This window comes from Mastigoproctus giganteus, chromosome 2 (assembly GCF_048544385.1).
Source record: "Mastigoproctus giganteus isolate SK-2022 chromosome 2, ASM4854438v1, whole genome shotgun sequence".
In the NCBI taxonomy this organism is placed as follows: domain Eukaryota; kingdom Metazoa; phylum Arthropoda; class Arachnida; order Uropygi; family Thelyphonidae; genus Mastigoproctus; species Mastigoproctus giganteus.
In genome coordinates, this window is record NC_143576.1 from 126,081,157 (window position 1) to 126,104,873 (window position 23,717).

Below are 23,717 nucleotides of genomic sequence, written 5' to 3' on the forward strand. Positions count from 1 at the left end.
AACCATTGAGGCTAATTATGAGAGAATCATTGGACTCGGGACTGATTCCATTGGATTAGAAAAGTGCCAATGTATCTCCAATACAAAGGGTACTAGGAAAGTTTTGCAATATGACGTAACAATGAATCACAGGAAGCTGCTTGTTGCTGCATGTTGAGACATGTTCATACGTGCATAGTAGCCGCCGCGCCAAGTCGATGGGCTCAGTTATTCATTAGTAGTGAGAGTGTAAAGTGCTTGCGATGGCATCGTGGTCACGAAATGAGATAAGGACAGTTTTGCGGTATAATTTCGTGCGTGGTTTAACCATAGACCAGTGCTTAGAAGAAATGACTCTTGCACTAGATGATGATTGTCCACATCGTACAACTATATTCAGGTGGTATAGAGAATTCCAAAGGGGAAATTTCACTCTGGAGGATTCTGAGAGGCCGGGAAGGCCACGAACGTCAGTTACGGAGGAAAACGTTACTGCTGTGAGGAAAATGCTTGACGAAAACAGGCGAGTGACCTACCAACAGATAGAGGATACTTTGGGCCTAAATGCACCAGCAATTCGTTCGATTCTGCAAGATCATTTGCACGTGAAGAAACTTTGTTCTCTCTGGGTGCCGCATCAACTGACTGAAGAGCAGATGACACGACGTGTGACTTGGTGCCGGGAGATGTTAAAAAAGTTTGATAAGGGACAATCTCGGTATGTGAACAACATCGTGACAGGTGACGAGACTTGGCTGTACTATTACGATCTGCCGACCAAGGCTCAAAACAAAGTTTGGGTCTTTGATGATGACGACACACCCGTAATTGTCAGAAAATCCCGATCTGTAAAGAAGAAAATGATAGCTGTATTTTTCAAATTGAGTGGAATTGTGGAACGTGTCGTTTTGGAAACGCAGAAGACAGTCACAGCTAAGTGGTATACTGAACAATGCCTGCCTAAAGTCATTGGATCTATGAAGAACCTGCGGCCAAAGTCAAGAATGGACACCTGGTACCTCCATCACGATAATGCTAAAGCTCACCGCGCCAAAGCCTGCACCGAATATTTGACCACGACAGGACTGAAACTTCTCGAGCACCCTCCCTACAGTCCAGACCTTGCTCCCTGCGACTTTGCACTGTTCCCGCATGTGAAAATGAAGCTAAAAGGGAGGCGGTTTTCCAGTGATGAAGACCTTCTACGGGCTTGGGACAACGAGTGTGCTTTACTCCCTAGTGAAACTTGGCAGAACTGGTTTAAAGATTGGTTTCGGAGGATGGAGAGGTGTATTGAATGTAGAGGAAATTACTTTGAAAAAATTAAATAAACAAAGCTGTATTGCAAAACTTTCCTAGTACCCTTTGTACATAAGGTTCTAAGAGTGAAGTGGAAAATTACTGACCAGTCAGTCTAACTTCAGTAGAAGGGAAAATCATAGAGACAAGGATCAAGAGTGGAATTGAGATACATTTAGATAGATATAGAATTCTGAAGAATACTCAGCATGGTTTTGTAAAGGGAAAACCATGTTTAACAAATCTGGTTGGCTATTTTCACAGGGTCACTCTTGAACTCTATTTAGGAAATAATTTCAAAATTGTTTATTTGGACTTCAGCAAAGCATTTGACTCAGTCCCACATGAGTAGTTACTTTATAAGTTGGAACAGGTTCGAATCACAGGGAAAAATATTTAGTGGATAGCAGGATGGCTTCAAGGCAGGAGGCAGAGTGTGATAAATGGTTATTGAGTTAAGGTAAGAAGTGGGGTTCCCGAAGGAACAGTATCAGAGCACTATTGTTTTTGATTTTCATAAATGACATCGATGAAGGGATAGCGGGAGTAATGACTAAATTTGCAGTTGATGTAAATATTGGTAAAGTAGTTAAGGATCACCACCAAGCAGAGCATCTTCAGAGTGACCTAGATAGTCTTAACTAATCCAGCAAAGTGTAAGGTAATACACCTGAGGTACAGTGACCCCAAAATAACTTATTCTAGTCGAAGTTGAACTAAACCAGTAGTGGAGGAAAGGGACTTGGGTGTTATGATACGGTCACACATGAAGTACTCTGGGCATTGTAGACAGGTTGCAATGAAGGACCATGGTGTCCTATCAACAATTTAGGGAACATTTGCTAGTAGAGATAAAGACATAGGACATCGTAATCCCATTATATAAGGCTATTGTTAAACCACACTTGGAATACCACAGAAGCCTATGGTAGATATAAGCCAGTCTGTAATCAAGTCACAAAGGTGGCTAGGCAAGCGAAGACAGATTATGAGAAACCTTGGCAAGGGATGGAAAAAAAAAAAACAGCAAAGACTTCTTTACTTATAACAAGTCTAGAAGGAAAGGGATAAATCAGATTGGTCCATTTGATATCAATGGTTTCACTGTTGATGATCCAGCTCAGATAGCTGACAAACCGAATGAGTATTTTGCATCTACATTCACACATGAGGAATTCTGTACAGAAGTGGAAGAGAGAAGCTTATTAAACTCTAACAGGGAGATAAAATTTTTTGTAATAACTAAGAGCGAAGTGAAGGAGAAATTGTTGAAGTTAAACAAAAGAAAGGCACCTGGGATGGATGGGCTCTATCTGATTTTATTAAAGGAGGCAAAATAGGAAGTTGTTGTTGTTGTTTGTTATTTACGAGCATTAGCAACTAAGGCCATATTGCTCCGGGATATGCGGTGGTCATTCCCTGACCTTTCCGCATCCTCCGTATTTGGTGGTGACGGGCTCGAACTGGTCTAAATCAAGAACTGATTTAGACCGGTGCTGCTGCTCCTTCCCACCTGGCTACAGAGGCGCGAAATAGGAAGTAAGCAACCTTTAGCCATAATTATGAGAGCAGCCTTGGACTAAGGGGAGGTCCTCATCGACTAGAGATCTGCAAATGTATCCCCAATTCAAAATGGGGATATTATAAAGGGTGACACAAGTAATTACAGACCAGCTAGTTTAACTTCTGTTCTGGGAAAAATAAAAGAGCCACTGGTTAAAGATAATTAAGGAACAGTATGGGTTTGTTAAGGGTAAGTCCTGTCTGACCAATTTGATTGGATACTATGATGTGGTCACAAAGGAACTGGAGGCAAAAAATAATTTTGATATCATATATTTGGAGTTCAGGAAAGCTTTTGATACCATTGTACATGGAAGACTGCTGTACAAATTGGGGAAGCATGGCATTAAGGGCAAGTTGCTACAATGGATGAAAGGGTGGTTGAGTGGGAGACGACAGAGAGTGGTAACTAATGGACACTGCTCTTTGTGGACCAATGGTGGAGTCCCACAGGGTTTGGTGTTGAGGCTATTATTGTTTTGTATATTTATCAATGATATTGATGAAGGTATATCAGGCTTAATGTTAACGAAGTTTGCAGACAATACGAAGGTTGGCAGCTTTGTTAATGACAGTAATGATCCTGTTACAGTAGCAACTGTAACAGGATCCATAAAAGTTATGCAGAGCCAACAGACCAATTGAAGTTTAACATTGACAAATGCAAAGAACTGCATATGAGTAGCAGTAACCCCAGAGAAATGTACCAACTATGTGGTACTACACATGGAGAGGGGGAGGGGAAGAAAAAGACTTGGGGTGATTGTGCAGTCATGAAGTTTTCTGAATAGTGCAGACAGGCTGCCGGAGCAGCTCACAGGGTCTTTTCAATGATGTACAGAAATTTTGTCCCATAACGAATTGCACTTTTGTTTTCTTCATAACTTAAAACGAGTGGTGAGGGTACATGCCAAGTCCCAACTGTTAGACCAGTTTTCGGAAATTTTTAAGCAATGGATCGCTTCACGGGACCAGAGTGCGTTTTGTGTACGTATGTTTTACCAAAATAATAATTCAATCATTTCTGTTAGACGAAGATTTCGTGATCACTAAAATTTACATGATATTAGTGAAAGTACAAGTGTAAATCTGATCAAATCATGAGTGAAGAGATTTGAAAAAACCGGTTCAACAATAAATCAATGACCGCCAGGCCATTCAAGAACTTCAAGAAGTGATGAGAATGTGGATCATGTGACATTTCAATACGCAAGAATTCACATCAATCAGTTCGGAAGAGTGCTGCAGAATTAAACTTGCTACGAACATCTGAACACCGAATACTGATGCTTTGACGCTGCACCCTTACAAAAGTTTTGACTCTGCACCCTTACAAAATCCAACTGGTTCAAGGTTTAAAAGAGTCTGACTTCACTGCAAGAGAAACTTAAGCCAATGAAATGTTCGAATGATTTACCGAATTTGGCAACTTTCATTCTCTGAAGGGGCTCATTTTCATTTGAATGGACTCATAAGAAACAAAACTGTCATTAGTGGAGTGAGAATAATGCAAGACTGAAACACCAGAGAGCACTGGATTGTCCTAAAGTTGCTGTTTGGGCTACAATATCAGCTTCTAGAATAATCAGCACATACTTATTTGAGGATTCACGTGGGCATGCTGTAACAGTTAAGTCTGGACGCTGTGTTCGAATGCTGAGAGATTTTCTGACCCACAATTGCAGCAATTTCCAGGATACAATACCAGGACATGGTTCCAGCAAGATGGGGTGACTTGTCACACATCGAATGCAACATTACCAGTGGTTCGCAAACTGTTTCCACAAAAACTAATTTCACATAGAGGTGACATTAACTGGTCTCCAAGAAGTTCTTATTTATCACGACTTGATTTTGTTTTGTTTGTGGGGATACCTCAAGAGCCGTGTTTACTCCAATAATCCAACAACAAGGGAGCAATTAAAAGAAAATATCCACAATGAAATCATAAGCATTCCACCAGCAATGTGTCGGCCTGTCTTCGAAAATTTGAGGGTTAGGTTTGAAGAGTGTCATAGTTGTGAGGGAAGTAATCTTGATGATCTGATTTTTAGAAATTAATTTTCCATTAAGTGTAGAATATCTTACAAAAATAAATTGTTTTTTAAAATGCATATTTTTTTCATTATGATTTTTTCAAAAGTGCAATTGATTATGAGACACCCTGTATAAGGCAATGGTAAGACCACACCTTGAGTACTGCATTCACATCTGGAGGACTCATTATAGGAAGGATGTAGAGTTGTTGGAACAAGTACAGAGGAGGGCAACAAGATTGGTGAGGGAGAACAAAGGGGTGTCCTTAGCAAGAAAGGTTTAAGTTCTGCAAATTGCAGTGTCTGGAGACTAGGCACCTGCAAGATGATTTGATTGAGGCTTTGAATGGTTTGAGCAGGCTCAATGCTGATGGGATTCTTCCTCTTGCTCAGATTACGAACCTGAGGGACATAAACTGAAATCAAGGAAAAACAGTGAAAGAACAGATGTGCAGAAATTTGCCTTCAGCAAGTGGGTACTTAATTGCTGGAACAAACTTCCATCCATTGCTGTGCAAGTTTATAGCTTAAATAAATTCAAGGAAGAACTGGACAAACTTTTGGAGTGAATGGATTGATTAAGTGGGAAGCGTTTTTTTTTTTTTTTTTTTTTTTTTTGTTGATACTACATAAGCTGGCTTTTTTGCATCCTATGCCTCTACTAATGCTAATACTAAACTTTTGCCTTCTTGCATCATTTGCCACTGCTAATACTAATCTCACTGCTCTTCTGTGTACCCATTCTAACAGATCTACATCCTTGTTGAAATGAGCCTTCCAAACCTGTATGTGGTATTTGAGATGTGCCTAACCATTGCCTTATACAACAGGATAATCAAGTGTGTCCTTGTTGGCAAAATCTTGTTGTAGCATCATACCCTGATCATCTGCAAACTTTGACATTAAACATGATGCCTTCCTGAATACCATTAATAAATATTGAAAACAAAAGAACCCTGCTATGAACCCTGAGAAACTCCACTAACAACATTAGTCAAAGAAGAGCAGTGCCAATTAATAACTGCTTTCTGCCATTAACATCCCTTCATCCACAGCAGTAACTTGCCCTTAATGCTGCAGTGAATGAGTGAGTATTTTTAATTTTTTATGGCACTTGAACACCTAAGGGGCCTTAATGCCACATGGCCCCAATCTGTATACACAGTCTCTCTCATGTGGAATAGGATCAAAAGCTTTGCTGAAATCTAAGTATACAATGTCAAAATTTATTTTTTGCATCCAGTTCCTTTGTTAGCAGAGGGCCTTCAGACTTTGTCCCTCCGTTTGTGCACCTCTTACATTATTGTCCTATCTACAATAATGTTGAGTAAATATAGATATAGGGATATCATATGCATAAAAAAAACAGCGACCAGGATACTATACATATCTGTTAGTAGTTATTACATATGCTGTTAATGCCTCAAAATGCAAGGCAATGACAATTTTTATTGTGCAGATCCATTTCCTGCCAAACGCACACACACTTTTGTAGCCTACTCTCAAAACCATTATGTTGAGTCGCTATTCATTATTACAGGTTATGATCCTTTTAATGATAACCTCCTTAAGCTGAGATTTAATGACAAAAATTTATGCAACCGTGATTGTGAAATCTTTGATACACAAGGTTGGAGTAATCTAAGAACATAAGGTTGTATATATTATTCCAAGTTAAGTGGACTCAAGAGATTTTGAAATTTAGCAGAAATGCCTATTTAGAAAAACAGAAAATAGCAGACATGTCAAATAAGAAAAACATTCACTTCATGAGTATGAAATAAATGCTTTCTTATTTGCGTAAATTTCTATTGTTTTGCTTTTTAATCATTTATATAAAATTACAGGGAAAGAAAATAACTCTAACTGTATCTCAAAAAATTTAGGGATTTATTCATTGTCAGGACCACCCAACGAGCAATAAGGAAAAATTTAATGTTTGCATACCTTACTCTCACAAGACATCTTGTAGATATTATCAAGGACTTGCATTATATATTTCATTACTTAAACAGCATATTATAATTATACACACCAATGAGCCAAAACATTATAACCAGCGAGTCGTTATGCAAATCAAAGCAAATGCAGGTGAACTACAGCACGTGCAAGGATCAGGAAACTGTATAAAAAACACCTGATACCGAGCTCCATTAATCAGTGTTACTCTTGTTCTCCAGATGGGAAACGCAGCACACTTAAGCAAGTTTGACAACGGTCAAATTGTAATGGCCAGACGATTGGGTCAGAGCATATTCAAAACTACACGGCTGGTGGGAGCTCACAGTCAGCCATAGTTAGTACCTACCGAAACTGGTCCGAGGAGGGAAATCCACGAACTGCCGGCGAGGTGTTGGACGACCACAACTCATTGATGCTCGAGGTGAGTGAAGGCTCTCCCGGATGGCACATGGCAACACAGAAAGGTGACTGTGGTGTAACTCGCTGGTAACTGGAATGGGGCTGTATGGCCGCAGGCCGCTCCAAGTGCCCATGCTAACCACAGTTGACTGGTGACAGCGCCTACAATGGGCACATGAGCATCGAAACTGGACCTTGAGTGATCCGATGAATTACATTTCCTGTTGCGCCATGTGGATGGCTGGGTGTGCGTCATTTATCCTGGGAAGTGATGGCACTTGGATGTACCATAGGATGAAAACAAGCCGGTGGCGGCAGTGTCATGCTTTGGTTGATGTTTCTGCTGGGATACCCTGAGTCCAGCCATCCATGTGCCAGGCACTCTGACATCTACCATCTACCTAAACATCATTGCTGACCAGGTACAACCGTTCGTGGCAACGGTCTTCCCCTCTGGCGGTGCTATCTTACAGCAGGATAATGCACCATGCCACACCACTTGGATTGTTCGAGACTGGTTTGCGGAACATGAGGAAGACTTCCAAGTATTGCCCTGGCCTCCAAATTCCCCTGATATCAATCCCATTGAGCATCTGTGGGTTATGTTGGAACAACAACTCTGATCTGCGGCATCTCAACCATGAACCTTACAGGAGTTTAAAAATCTACTGGTTATGTATTGGTACCAGGTACCACAAGACACATTTAGAAACCTTGTAGTGTCAATGCCTTGCCGGGTACAAGCTGTTTTGGCTGCACATGGAGGACCAATATCATATTAGGTATGTGGTCATAATGTTTTGGCTCATCGGTGTAAATGGTTACTTTCTTAATTATTAAAACTCCTTTTGGACCACAATGACCATAACAGAAATGCAGATTTCAATGTTATGTTTTTGTGCTTTGTACAAATGAATTCCCTTTAATGAATGGAGCTTTGAACATATACATATGAAATTCCTCAATAAAGCAACTATTATTAATGATGCTTAATACTAATACAATCTTCCTATCATCAGCTTATTAGGCATAAATTTTACCATCTAAACAATGAATAAGTTGATGTACACAAAATATAGAAATAACATTCATGCTCTCAAAAGAGGCTGTCAATCCTAAACCCCTATTATAAGTTTTATAATATACACTAGTGGACAAAAGTTAAGATATAAATTAAAAAAGTAACTGATACAGGTCAATTAAATTTGGCACAGAAATGGATTAAGTTACAACAACATGTTGCAGGGAATAACAAATGAATTTATGCATACTAATTTGTATTATGCAAAGGAGGCTGTAGTTTCTAATATTTGAATAATATTTAAATAATATTTAAATAATTCTGGAACAGCATGCCTTTTATCATGCTATTAACTTTTATTTATACACATATTTCTTTTAAGAGAAGAAAACCTGAGTTTATAGAAAAAAAACCATACAACCCTCTCCTGAGACTGACCAACTTGGCCAGCATGCAAAAAACAAAAGTTTGTTCAGTTGAGATGGCACTTGAACCCAGGCCTCTTTTCATAAAGGGCAGTAATGCCTGTTCAGACCAGCAATGACACCACCACCACCACCAAAGCATCCTCTTTTGCTGGTGCTAATGGGTTGATTTTAGATCTCCCCTTGCCCTTCTCCAGATAAAGAGATATCTAAAAACCAATGACAATTAATATTATGTTGGATTGGTAACATTCAGATCCATTGATACACTCACATCAGTTGAAAAGAGTTCTTCTCTGAAATAAAATCAGAGAATCAAAATCATGGATTGTATTGCATACAAACCTTTTGCACAGCTTAAAGGGGTTATTCTATTCTGAATCAGCTGCAACCTCAGAGGAGCATTTCTATCCTTTCTGGCAAGTAGGGCCAGACATTGATTATTTGTCTCTTAGTACAGCACTACACAATACTTCTGAAATGTTTTGCATGATAAGGATATTAGTAATGGCATATGATGCAAGGAGCAAATTTATGGCGCATCAGCCAAAAAAAGTCCATGTAATCTGTCCATTCCCTATAATAATTTGCTTAATCCTTCCTTCAATTTGTTCAAACTACCCACTTCTACAATATCTGATGGAAATTTGTTTAAACAATCAAACTCTGGCTGAAAGCAAATTTTTGCACATATATCCTGCAGTCCTTTTTCATTTCTCTTATGTGTATCATCTGCAAAGGAATAAAAATGCCATCAGCATTTAGTTTACTCAATCCTTTTTTTTTTTTTTTTTTATGTGAATCCCAAACACGAGAGGTATTAGAACCTATAGTACTTAGTACCATGCTTGGCTTTTACAGCCTTACACACTTCAAATCAGGTCTCCTTGCAGGTGCCTAATTTCCAGAGTTTTCACTTGCATCGGTTACTTGATCTAAGTACACTATTTCAGTTCAACTTACAAAGTTTAAGAAGGAAAATTTGATAATACCATAACTTTTGTCCATTAGCATACACAATGGAATTAACAAATTGACTCAGACTCTTGAAATAAATGATCAGCCTATTCTGGTGTGTGTGTGCGTGCGTGTGTGAATTATTTCCTAACATATAAAGTAAGATTTTTACCTTTATGTTTAAATAACTTCCTCTGCCTCTGCAATTTTGGCTTTCGTGATATCATGGGATTCAGAAACTTCACCTAACATAAAATAATGCAACAAATAAAACTACTTTTGAATTAAATATGCACTTCATCAACATGACAATAAAATTTTTAAAACATATTGAAATAAATGAATTGCTTTAAACCAACAACTGTTGACATGGAGGTGGAAATTATATCTTGGTCTAAAAAAATTATATATAAGAAACTGGATACCATACTGCCAGTACCTTTCAAGGAAGTACTAAAGGATGAATAAGCGGTGGTGACGTCTATTTAAATTCAGCCACTCTAAAAACAGTTATATTAGAAATGCTCTCTGGGTGGTTTTAAACCCCCAGAAGTTTTCGTCACTGTAGTGATGTAAACCACTTGCATGTGAAGAAAACAAAATCATCAGTTTTTCTAATTTCTTATGACAAAGAAACACAACTGTACCATACAATGTTTATGTTTCCTTTTTATTTTTATTAGGAGAGGAATTGGAATGTGAGAAGATGAAAGGTCCAGTTCATAAGTGGTTTTTTTTTTTTTTCCCTTCTTTTTTTTTAAATTTCTATTCAAACTATGAAAAGACCAATTAATTTTTTAAAGTAGTCATAATATTAAAGAGAAATAGCACATGCTCTTTGAGTGGACCAGGATTCATGCCTGTGACTGCTAAATACAATTAACATTTGTAGTGATTGATTTATTGTAAACTCCATTGATCTGGTGGTCGTGCCAGAGTATAAACAACAAACAGGAAATATTCCCCTAGCACTAGAACATTGAAAGCTGCTGAAGGGTATTTATGTGAAAATCAACCATTTCACTACTTAAATTATGGGTGGGTAGTTGAGGGAGTAGATGGGCTGGTGGGGGAAAACTACTGCAATTATGAATAGCAGTAATGTTTTATTTAGAATATTAAGACTTCATTTTTATTCCTATTCCAATACTCGTTAAATTTCATGTCAACATTACGAAGTTAAATTACTTTTGATATGCGAACTTCTTAAAATATTTAATCATACTGAAGAATGACTTGTTTTGGGTAAGAACCAAAGCAACTTAATTAACAATGTAGCAATGCTGGACATATATATACAGCTATACCTCACTTAGCATGTCTTCAAACAGCATGGATTTCACTATAACACGGTTTTCAATTAAGTTTAAGTCCAAAATTTACTGAGCATATTAACTCATTCAATAGCCTAGACAAGTACTATACATATATGCTGCGTTGTCGTAGCCAGGTACTATACACATATGCTGTGGTGCGAACTCTATTGTCTACGATGCACATGTGACAATAGCTCCCATCAGGCAGTCAGCTGCAACGTGCAACAGTGTTCAGTATTCTTAATTCCAACCTGACGAGCCACCATAATAGTTTTCAAACTTTTCATTTAAAAATTTATTTTTTAACCCCTTTAAATACGATCAAAAATATATCTCCATCTTGGCTAGAAATCACTGCCAACAACATGCATTCTGTTTGGTAGCATGTTTTGCCCCATTTGGTAAATGATTTCACTAGTTTTGAATCGCAATCGCAAGTTCAGATAATTTACGAAGACATTGTGAAGGTCGAAAAAGACTTGGATTTGAAACTTTGGACGCTGCCAATGTATGTGACTTAGATGATGCAACTCTCCTTGAAATTGACGAGCAAACTGCATAGGCAGAACAGGAAAACAATTCTGAAGTGTCATCAAACCAATTTTCATATTGTTTTGTTGAAAAACTATTTTTATCAAAACAATATGAAATGTTTTCATCAAAACAATATGATGAAAACATATTGAAAATATGTTTTCATCATATGGAAAACGTATTGAAATTAAGGACTAGCCGTAGCCTAGTGGTAAGGCGCGCAGGTGCATAAGTACACGTGCTTGAGTGACCGGGGTTCAAACCCGTGACAGCTGAATGCGGTGCTTTTTCTTATATTCTGTCTATCTTGTGAACTCCTCTGATCATTTGGTCATCCCGGAGTATAAACAGAAAATTTATTTATTTATTTACTGGGTAATAGATGACATAAAAGAGATCCATGATTCCTTCTGACTCTGATGGTATTAGCATTAGCATTAGTAGAGGCATTTGATGCAAGAAAGCAAGCTTATGCAGCATCAGCCAAAAAAAAAAAAAAAAAAAAAACCACTTCCACTTCACCCCTCTGTTTGTTCAAAATACCTGTCCAGCTGAGCCTTAAACTTATTTAGGCTATCAACCTCCACTACAAGGGATGGAAGTCTGTTCCACCAACCAACCACCCGCCGGCTAAAGGCAAATTTCCGCACGTCTATGCTACATCTGTCTTTCCTCAATTTCAATTTATGCCCTCTCAGGTGATTATCCTGAGCTAGAGGAAGAATCCCATCGGAATTGAGCATGCTCAAACCATTCAAGGGTTTACACACCTCTATCAGATCACCTCGCTGGTGCCTAGTCTCCAGACACTGTAATTTGCAAAACTTAAGCCTTTCTTCATAAGAGCACCCCTTTGTTCCATTCACTAATCTTGTTGCCCTTCTCTGTACTCGTTCCAGCAGCTCTACATCCTTCTTGAAATGAGGCCTCCAGGCCTGTATACAGTACTCTAGGTGTGGCCTGACCATTGCCTTATACAAGGGAATAATCACCTCCTTATCCCTGCTGGAAAAATTCCTGTATATCACTGACAATACTCCATGAGCTACTCTTGCAGCCCATCTGCACTGCTCAGAGAACTTCATATCTGCCTGCACAACCACCCCCAAGTCCCTTTCATTCTCTACCACTGTCAGTGTAGTACCACAGAGTTGATACTTTGCTCTGGGGTTGCTGTTTCCCATGTGTAGTACTTTACATTTGTCAATGTTAAACTTCATTTGCAACCTCTCAGCCCATCTGCTCAACCTTTCCAGATCCTGTTGCAGCAGCATAGTGTCAGTAGTGTCCTTGACAACCCTGCCAACCTTTGTATCGTCTGCAAACTTGGACATTAAGCTTGATATACCATCATCAATATCATTTATAAATACAGAAAACAATAGTGGACCCAACACTGAGCCCTGAGGGACTCCACTAATAACATTAGTCCACGATGAGCAGTGTCCATTGATTACCACTCTCTGTCTTCTCCCCCTCAACCACCCCTTTATCCATAGCAGCAATTTGCCTCCAATGTCCACTGCTCCAATCTGTGTAGCAGTCTTCCATATGCAACAGTATCAAAAGCCTTTCTAAGATCCAAGTATATAATATCAAAGCTATTCCCTGCATCCAGTTCTTTTGTGACTGCATCATAATATCCAATCAAATTGGTCAGGCATGACCTGCCCTTAACAAAACCATGCTGCGTCTGAGCTATAACTGAATTCTTGTCTAGATGATCCTGCACTGCTTCTTAAACCAGTGCCTCCATTAATTTTCCTGGAACAGAAGTTAAGCTCACAGGTCTATAATTACTTGTGTCAGCCTTTGATCCTCCTCCTTTGTGAATTGGGGTCACATTTGCACATTTCCAGTCTATGGGTACCTCCCCTGAGTCCAAGGAAGCTCTCATAATTATGGCTAAGGGTTTGCTTACTTCCTTTGCTGCCTCCTTTAATATAACTGGATAGATCCCATCCACCCCGGGTGCCTTTCTTGTGTTTATCTTCAACAGTTTCTCCTCCACTTTACTCCCAGTTATTTCAAGATTCTGTAGCTTACTGCTAGAGTTGAATACACCTTTGGCATTCCCTTCGCTGAATAACTCCTCATGTGTGAATGTCGATGCAAAATATTCATTTAGTTTGTTAGCTACCTGAGCAGGGTCATCAACAGTTGACCCATCAATATCAAGTAGTAGTAGTAGTGGCATGTGATGCAAGAAAGCAAATGTATGAACTTATGCAGCATCAGCCAAAAAAAAAAAATCACACCATTCCCTCCAAATGCCTGTCCAGTTCCTCCTTAAATTTATTCAACCTATCAACTTCCACAACGACAGATGGAAGTTTGTTCCAGCAATTAACCACCCGCTGGCTAAAGGCAAATTTCCGCACATCTATTCTACATCTGTCTTTTCTTAATTTGAATTTATGCCCCCTTAGGTTCGTAATCTGAACAAGTGGAAGGATCCCATCAGAATTCAGCGTGCTCAATCCATTCAAGGCCTTATATACCTCAATCAGATCACCGCGCAGGTGCCTAGTCTCCAGCCACTGCAATTTGCAGAACTTAAGCCTCTCTTGGTAAGAGGATCCCTTCATTCCCCTCACCAATCTTGTTGCAATTCTCTGTACCCAGTCAAGTAAATCTACATCCTTTCTAAAATGAGGTCTCAAGACCTGTACGCAGTACTCAAGGCGTGGCCTGACCATTGCCTTATACAGAGGGATAATCACCTCCCTTTTCCTGCTAGCAAAATTCCTATATATCACTGACAAAACCCCATGACAGCCTGTCTGCATTCCTCAGAGAACTTCATATCTGACTGCACAATTACTCCCAGGTCTTTTTCATTTTCTACCACCTTAAGTGTAGTACCACACAGTTGGTACGTTTCTCTGGGGTTATTTCTACCCATATGCACTACTTTGCATTTGTCAAGGTTAAACTTCAGTTGCCATTTCTTAGCCCATCTGCCCAAATTATATAGATCCTGTTGCAGTAGCACACTGCCATTACTGTCATTAACAACCCTGCCAACCTTTGTATCATCTGCAAACTTTGACGTTAAGCCTGATATACCTTCATCAATATCATTGATAAATATACAAAACAACAGAGGACAACACCGAACCCTGTCGGACTCCACTAATAACATTAGTCCATGAAGAGCAGCACCCATTAATTACCACCCTCTGTCTTCTCCCACTCAACCATCCTTTTATCCATTGTAGCAACTTACCCCTAATACCATTCTGCTCCAATTTGTACAATAGGCTTCCATGCACAACAGTGTCAAAAGCTTTCTTGAAATCCAAATATATGATATCAAAATTATTTTTTGCATCCAGTTCCTTTGTAACCACATCATAATATCCTATCAAATTTATCACACAAGACTTTCCCTTAACAAACCCATGCTGTATCTGAATTATTGCTGCACTCTTGTCCAGATTATCCTGCAATGCATCTTTAACCAGTGACTCCATTATTTTACCCGGAACAGAAGTTAAACTAACTGGTCTGTAATTACTCGTGTCACCCTTCAATCCCCCTTTGTAAATTGGGGATACATTTCCCCATCTCCAGTCTGTGGGGAATTCCCCTGAGTCCAAGGATGCTCTCATAATTATGGCTAAGGGTTTGCTTAATTGCTTTGCCGCCTCCTTTAATAACTGGATAGATCCAATCCACCCAGGTGCCTTTAGGTTTAACTTCAACAATTTCTCCTCCACTTTGCTCTCAGTTATTACAAAATCATTAAGCATCCTGCTACAATTTGATAATCTTCTGCCATTTTCAAACCTTAATAACTCCTCATGTGTGAATGTAGATGCAAAATACTCATTTAGTTTGTTTGCTATCTGAGCAGGATCATCATCAACAGTCGAACCATCGATATCAAGTGGACCAATCAGATTCATCCACTTCCTTTTAGAGTTTATATAAGTAAAGAAAAATCATGCTGTTTTTCTTAGCATCTTTTGCCAAAGATTTCTCGTAATCTGCCTTCACCTGCCTAACCTCCTTGGTTACCCGATTACAGACTAGCTTATATCTGCCATAGGCTTCTGAATCGCTTGATAATTTATATGCATCCCATGCATTTTTCTTCTCTGTCACGATTCTCATTAGTTCATTTGATAACCATTTAGGCCTAAACCTTGAACAATATTTCGTAATAGGTATGAAACTTTTAGTAACATCCACGATTAATTCCCTGAATGTTTCCCACTTAGAATTTGCTGTTGGTAACATCGTCAGTTGATCCCACTGTACTCACCTTTACGGAAGCAAAAATCCTCTCCTTTACCCCTGATGGTAATTATATCTTTAATTAAATCCCACATCAGTACACTGTGATCACTGCCACCTAGTGGTTCCTTTATCTGTAAATTCTTAATGCACGAATGATCATTGCTGATAACCAGATCAAGGGTATTACCCTTTCTAGTTGCCTATCGAACATGCTGCTGCAGAAAACAATCATCCAATAAATCCACAAAAGTCTGACTGGTGTGTGAGTGACCAACCCACAAGTTCCAGTCAATATCTGGGAAGTTAAAATCCCCCATTATAAGACATTCTCATTTACTAGCCCACTCTATTTCCCTGTACAATTGTTCTTTGTACTCATTCGAGTCATTAGGCCTATAACACACTCCTACTCTTATTTTTGCTTTCGCAGGGCTTATGTCACACCAAACTGACTCAACAGTGCACTGTTCATCTATATCAACTGGATGCACTTCTTTTGATTTTTTGTTTTTCTTAATTAACAGCATAACACCTCCTCCCTTCCTATCCTGTCTATCCTTTCTGCATACATTGTACTCCCCAAATTCCAGTTCTGCATTCCTTACATCTGTGCGACACCACGTCTCTGCTATCCCAACAATATCCGCATTTTTTGTCGTGACCAACACTTCAAATTCATCAAATTTATTTACTATACTTCTAGCATTGGTATACATGCAAGTATACTTGTACCTATCCTTATTATTAAGACTGTTTCCATAGAGCTGCAGCATTTATGATCTGATGATGTTTGGTAAGAATCCCGAAATGTCACCTACTAACGACTTAGTATAGAAATTTAGCTTGTATTCAATATAAGTTTAATAAAACCTATTTTGTTAATAATTTTAAGTGGTATAATAGTTTCATTTGTTATTATTATAGTGACCTGGACTACGAAAAGGTGTGCAAAAAGAAGCTTTCGAGTAAACAGCCGTTAAAGTAAACACGATTCCGTGCAAGGTTTCTTTGTTTGTTATTTGGTTTTTAGGCGCATTAGCAACTAAGGCCATATTGCTCCGGGGATATGCAGTGGTCTTTCCTTGACCTTTCCACATCCACTGTATTTGGTGGTCAGGAGATCGAACCCCGGTCTACCATGCGAGGTAGTTGTCTCTCACAGTGGGCAACAACTTACAGAAACCCCAGCAATATCTGCTTTATTTTATGACATTCGCATCGGTCTCTTGTTCCCACACCTTCTGCAGGTGCAGTCGCCAGGCAAGCAGCCATTTTCTCACCATTCTTTCTCAATTGCGAAGGCAGCAGGTGTTTTAAGGCCAGTGGTCAATGTTTGCAAAGAGTATAAGACAAAGATGCGAAAATTTATTTTTATTTTGTTACACAGAGCATTAAAAACTACGATAAATGAATTAGCTTTCGGCTGGGTGGCAGCCTTCATCAGATTAAAATACTTTGAATGGCAGTTGGAATAGAGATGCACTGCCAGGATGGTGCGTGAGGTACGTGGTTAATTATTTGTTGATGTTTGTGGCTGTGACGTATGGTGGTGACGTGGCCAGCGTTTGTCTATGGACAGAATTACTGCTTCTGTGATGGGGTTAAGTTGACAACCACTGTTCCTGTTCAACGAGGTATCCGAGCATTTTATACTTAACGATTCCAACCAGGTGCGCCTTAGGTAATGGTGGGACTTGTCCACAACCACGACATCGCGGTGTCGGTCGATGTCGTGGTGGGTTGTCCAGACATGCTCGGCAATAGCTGAGTGTTCTACATCCGCCAAACGGATCGCCCTTTCATGTTCTGAGAGGCGTTTCTCGAGTCGACGTCCAGTCTCTCCAAAGTAGCAGCTCGTGCACTCACGGCAAGAGATGCGATAGACCAAACCACTCTGTAGAAGGGTGGGAACAGGTGTTTTTATGTTGGAAAGGAGAGAACGCAGTTTCTTGCCTGGGAGTTGGATGCACTTTATCCCATGCGATCTTAGGATTCTACCGATCTGCTGTGACAGGTTGGGGTAGTATGGGATGAATGCCCTCGTGGATGACTCGTCACTGTTGGCGTTGCTGTTGGTCGTCACGTTGTCGCGTGCTTGTAGATCACACCTGTTAAGGACGTCGATGGGGTAGCCACACCTCGTAAGGTCTACTTTGACTCTGGTGATCTCTTTGCACCTTTCATCTGCAGAGCTGGAGTGTGTCCAGGCGCGAGTTAGCAAGGTTCGGGCAGTTGAGAGGAGGTGGCCCCGTGCGTGTGCTGACTGGAAGTTGGTAAATTGACCAGCACACATAGGCTTACGATAAACTGTCGTCTTCAAGCATGTGTCTTCGCACCGGACAAGTGTATCTAGGTATGGTATAGAGTTGTTCGACTCCAGCTCAATCGTGAATTTTATGAAGGGCGACAGTGAGTTGAGGTGGGTTAGGAGTCGCTGCACAAAGATGCATTTTTGTGCACTGCTGCCAGTACAGTGAATATTTCCGTAGCCAAATCGAGAGAATTGATAAGTTTTTGTTTTCTGTGAGAAGCTGCAAATTTTGTTATTTTCATTTTATCAGTTATCATTGATTCTGCATTTTTGAGAATTGACAGATGTAAAGTGACTATTTATGTTATTTACTGCAGTTTGTTGAATAACTAATTTTTTGATTCTTATCGAAAAATTTCTTTGGAGGAAGAACTGAAGAGTGTGGATGAACTATACTTTGGTGGAGGTGATTCCACAGACAAAATTTCTTCTGATAATGAACATAATTCCGGCAGCCATTCATGTCATGATAGGTTCATGTAGTGAACAGGAAGAAAGAGAAGATCCTGAACCAAGTACTTTGATAGTAGAAGTTGAGTTATCCTTTGAAGATGAACAGAATTTGAAACGAGTTTCAGTTTTTTTTTTGAAAAATTTTAAACTCTTTTTGAGCAAGAGACCCGGAATTGGTTTCATTGTAAGGAGCGTACTTTTTTCAACAAAAATCACCTAACACCTCAAAATCGATATCTTGACACATTAAGCACTTTTCATAGTTCAGGTCATATATACAAAGGGTACTAGGAAAGTTTTGCAATACAGCTTTGTTTATTTAATTTTTTCAAAGTAATTTCCTCTACATTCAATACACCTCTCCATCCTCCGAAACCAATCTTTAAACCAGTTCTGCCAAGTTTCACTAGGGAGTAAAGCACACTCGTTGTCCCAAGCCCGTAGAAGGTCCTCATCACTGGAAAACCGCCTCCCTTTTAGCTTCATTTTCACATGCGGGAACAGTGCAAAGTCGCAGGGAGCAAGGTCTGAACTGTAGGGAGGGTGCTCGAGAAGTTTCAGTCCTGTCGTGGTCAAATATTCGGTGCAGGCTTTGGCGCGGTGAGCTGGAGCATTATCGTGATGGAGGTACCAGGTGTCCATTCTTGACTTTGGCCGCAGGTTCTTCATAGATCCAATGACTTTAGGCAGGCATTGTTCAGTATCCCACTTAGCTGTGACTGTCTTCTGCGTGTCCAAAATGGCACGTTCCACAATTCCACTCGATTTGAAAAATACAGCTATCATTTTCTTCTTTACAGATCAGGATTTTCTGACAATTACGGGTGTGTCGTCATCATCAAAGACCCAAACTTTGTTTTGAGCCTTGGTCGGCAGATCGTAATAGTACAGCCAAGTCTCGTCACCTGTCACGATGTTGTTCACATACCGAGATTGTCCCTTATCAAACTTTTTTAACATCTCCCGGCACCAAGTCACACGTCGTGTCATCTGCTCTTCAGTCAGTTGATGCGGCACCCAGAGAGAACAAAGTTTCTTCACGTGCAAATGATCTTGCAGAATCGAACGAATTGCTGGTGCATTTAGGCCCAAAGTATCCTCTATCTGTTGGTAGGTCACTCGCCTGTTTTCGTCAAGCATTTTCCTCACAGCAGTAACGTTTTCCTCCGTAACTGACGTTCGTGGCCTTCCCGGCCTCTCAGAATCCTCCAGAGTGAAATTCCCCTTTGGAATTCTCTATACCACCTGAATATCGTTGTACGATGTGGACAATCATCATCTAGTGCAAGAGTCATTTCTTCTAAGCACTGGTCTATGGTTAAACCACGCACGAAATTATACCGCAAAACTGTCCTTATCTCATTTTGTGACCACGATGCCATCGCAAGCACTTTACACTCTCACTACTAATGAATAACTGAGCCCATCGACTTGGCGCGGCGGCTACTATGCACGTATGAACATGTCTCAACATGCAGCAACAAGCAGCTTCCTGTGATTCATTGTTGCGTCATATTGCAAAACTTTCCTAGTACCCTTTGTGTGTGTGTGTGTGTGTGTGTGTGTGTGTGTGTGTGTGTGTGTGTGTGTGTGTGTGTGTGTATATATATATATATATACAGTATATAATTTAATGTAATAGTATATAATATAACAGTATATAATATAATTTTTATGAGAGCATCACTGGACTCAGGAGAGATTTCTTTGGATTAGTGTAAATTGGAACATAAAGGCAGTTCTAGGAATGTAAAGGGAAATTATAGACTGGCCAGTCTAACTTCAGTAGTAGGGAAAATCATGGAGGCAATGATCAAGGGTGGAATTCAGGATCATTTAGATGGAAATGGAATTCTGTAGGATACACAGCATGGTTTTGTAATGGGAAAATAATATTCAACAAATCTGGTTAGCCATTTTCACAGGTCACTTCTGCTGTGGCAAAGCATTTCTGGGAAAAGCAGCATCGGATCTCCCCTGAAGACGCGGTCATTACCGACCGCGCCCATGGATTTTGGGAACGCAAGTGGCTCGAGAGCTTGCGAATCAGTTCATCCAGTCACAATACTATTAATAGGGACAGGGGGATCCGTTTACACCCCCTGTTTGAGGCAGTTGTCCTCAGAAGGGATGACCGTTTCTGTTTGACACGCTCCCGAGCCACTTCCATTTCCGATACGCGCTTGGAGAATGTATATCATGTGTCTGATGATCACGTGCATGAGTGCCATGGACCGGCTACTTAAGGATGTGTCTTAGCACTAGTAGTATGCTGTTGAAGAAGGAGACGGCAGTTCTCCGAAAGCTCCAGGTTTCATTGTTTTATCGCTTTTAACCTAGTTTATTTTAATTAATTTTATTGTTTTTAACTATATTTTAACTATAATTTAATCAGTGTTTTTATTTTATTTGCATCACATTTCATTGTATATTATTTCATTGTATAGTAAATTTTTAGTTTAATTCCTGGCTGGTGTTTATCATTAATTATTATAGTATGATCAAATTGTGGGCATCGATTAGAAGTGATCTTTGTTTAAGGATTAGAATGGTTACATCAGAACTCGATATGGACAAAGAAACAGTTTAACTTAAAATTCTGGACACGAGAAAAGTATGTGCCAAGATGATGCCAAAAGTTTTGAATGAAGATTCAAAGAACGAGAAGGCTTCAAGTCTGAGATGTTTTTAAAAAAATTGAAGATCCAGACTTTCTGAGTAGTAATTACTTGTGATGAAGGTAGGCTGTTCCAGTATGACCCAGAAACTAAAAGAGGGTCGATGCAATGAAAGACAAAACAATCCCCAGCCAAAAAAAAATGTAAGATCAAAAATGCAAACCATGCATCTTTATTTCTTCAATATTAAATAAATTTTATGGCTGAATATGTCCCACCAATTCAGATGGTTAACCAAACATAATACACAGAAGTTCTGACAAGGGTGCAGGAAAAAATTAAAAGGAAGAGACCTGAATTGTGGAAGGATTGGTTGGATACTCAATCACACAATGTTCCGGAATACAACATGCTCTCTATTAACAAGTTTCTGGGCAAAAAACAAATTCCTCTGTGTGAACATAACCCTAGTCACCAGATCTAGCCATGTGATACTTTTTTTCTCTTCCCTACAATGCCTTACAGAATGACTTCCAGAAATGTAGGGAACAGTGTGATAGGTAATAATGAACTTTAAAGAGATGAAATAAAGAATATAAGCTCATAAACTTCTGTATTCTAATGAGACCTAATTATCTGGTGCTTCCTTGTTGGCAAATGATATTTCTAATATGTTAGTCTATATTTCAACATTAGCATTAGTAGAGGCATGTGATGCAAGAAAGCAAGCTTATGCAGCATTAGCAAAAAAAAAAAAAAAAAAAAAAAAAACACTCCGATTCCACCCCTCCATTCGTTCCAAATACCTGTCCAGCTCAAGCCTTAAATTTATTTAGGCTATCAACTTCCACAACAAAGGATGGAAGTCTGTTCCACCAACCAACCACCCACTGGCTAAAGACAAACTTCACACATACATCCTACATCTGTCCTTCAATTTGAATTTATGCCCTCTCAGGTGATTATTCTGAGCAAGAGGAAGAATCCCATCAGCACTGAGCATGCTCAAACCATTCAGGACTTTATACACCTCAATCGGATCACCTCGCAGATGCCTAGTCTCCAGAAACTAATTTGCAAAACTTAAGATTTTTCATCGTAATGGAACAAATGATTTTTCATCATTTGTTCCATTCACCAATCTTGTTTCCCTTCTCTGTACTCGTTTGAACAGCTCTACATCCTTCTTAAAATGAGGCCTCGAGACATGCATATAGTACTCAAGCTGTGGCCTGACCATTGCCTTATACAAGGGGATAATCACCACCTTATCCCTGCTAGAAAAATTCCTGTATATCATTGATTGACAAGACACTATGAGCTATTCTTTCAGACCGTCTGCGCTGCTCAGACAACTTCATATCTGCCTGCACAATTACCCCCAGGTCCTTTTCATTCTCTACCACTGCCAGTGTAGTACCACAGAGTTGATACGTTACTCTGGGGGTTACTGTTTCCCATATGTAGTACTTTACATTTGTCAATGTTAAACTTCATTTGCCATCTCTCAGCCCATCTGCTCATCTTTTCTAGATCCTGTTGCAGCATTAGTGTCATTAATAACTGTCATTAGTTTCCATAACAACCCTGCTAACCTTCATATTATCTGCAAGCTTGGACATTAAGCCTCATATACCATCATCAATATCATTTATAAATACAGAAATCAACAATGGCCCCAACACTGAACCCTCAGGGACTCCACTAATAATATTAGTCCACGATGAGCAGTGTCCATTGATTACCACTCTGTCTTCTCCCACTCAATCATCCCTTTATCCATCACAGCAATTTGCCTCCAATGCCACACTGCTCCAATTTCTGCAGCAGTCTGCCACGTGCAAAAGTATCACAAGCCTTTTTAATATACAAATATATGATATCAAAGTTATTTCCTGGATCCAGTTCCTTTGTGACCACATTATAGTATCCAATCAACTTGGTCAGGCAAGACTTTCCCTTAACAAAACCATGCTATGTCTGAGCTATAACTGAAATCTTCTCTAGGTGATCCTGCATCACTTCTTTAACCACTGACTCCATTATTTTTCCTGGAACAGAAGTTAAACTATATCTTCGAACAGGCCTATGGGGCTGGGAATTTCCATACTATAATATTTAATGATAAACACCAGCCAAGAAATTGAACTGAAAATTTACTACAAAATAAAATAATATACAGTGAAATGTGATGAAAATAAAAAGGGGATCTCCCCTGAAGACACGGTCATTACCAACCGCGCCCATGGATTCTGGGAACACAAGTGGCTCGAGAGCTTGCGTATCGGTTCATCCAGTCACAATACTATTAATAGGGACAGGGGGATCCGTTTACACCCCCTGTTTGAGGCAGTTGTCCTCAGAAGGGATGACCGTTTCTGTTTGACACGCTCCCAAGCCACTTCCGTTTCTGATACGGGCATGGAGAATGTAGATCATGTGTCTGATGATCACGTGCATAAGTGCCATGGACCTGCTACTTAAGGATGTGTCTTAGCACTAGTAGTATGTTGTTGAATAAGGAGACGGCAGTTCTCCAAAAGCTCCAGGTTTCATTGTTTTATCGCTTTTAACCCAGTTTATTTTAGATAATTTTATT

General features: G+C 39.6%; 1 protein-coding gene across 1 annotated transcript in view; it reads right to left on the reverse strand.

The window, feature by feature from the left end:
- The window catches only part of Pkn (serine/threonine-protein kinase N), a 718,384-nt gene that overhangs the window by 363,196 nt on the left and 331,471 nt on the right, over positions 1-23,717 (reverse strand). The window contains exon 10 of the mRNA XM_090368665.1: positions 9,814-9,886. Within this exon, the coding sequence (XP_090224791.1) occupies positions 9,814-9,886 (73 nt within the window). The remainder of the gene's footprint in view (positions 1-9,813; positions 9,887-23,717) is intronic.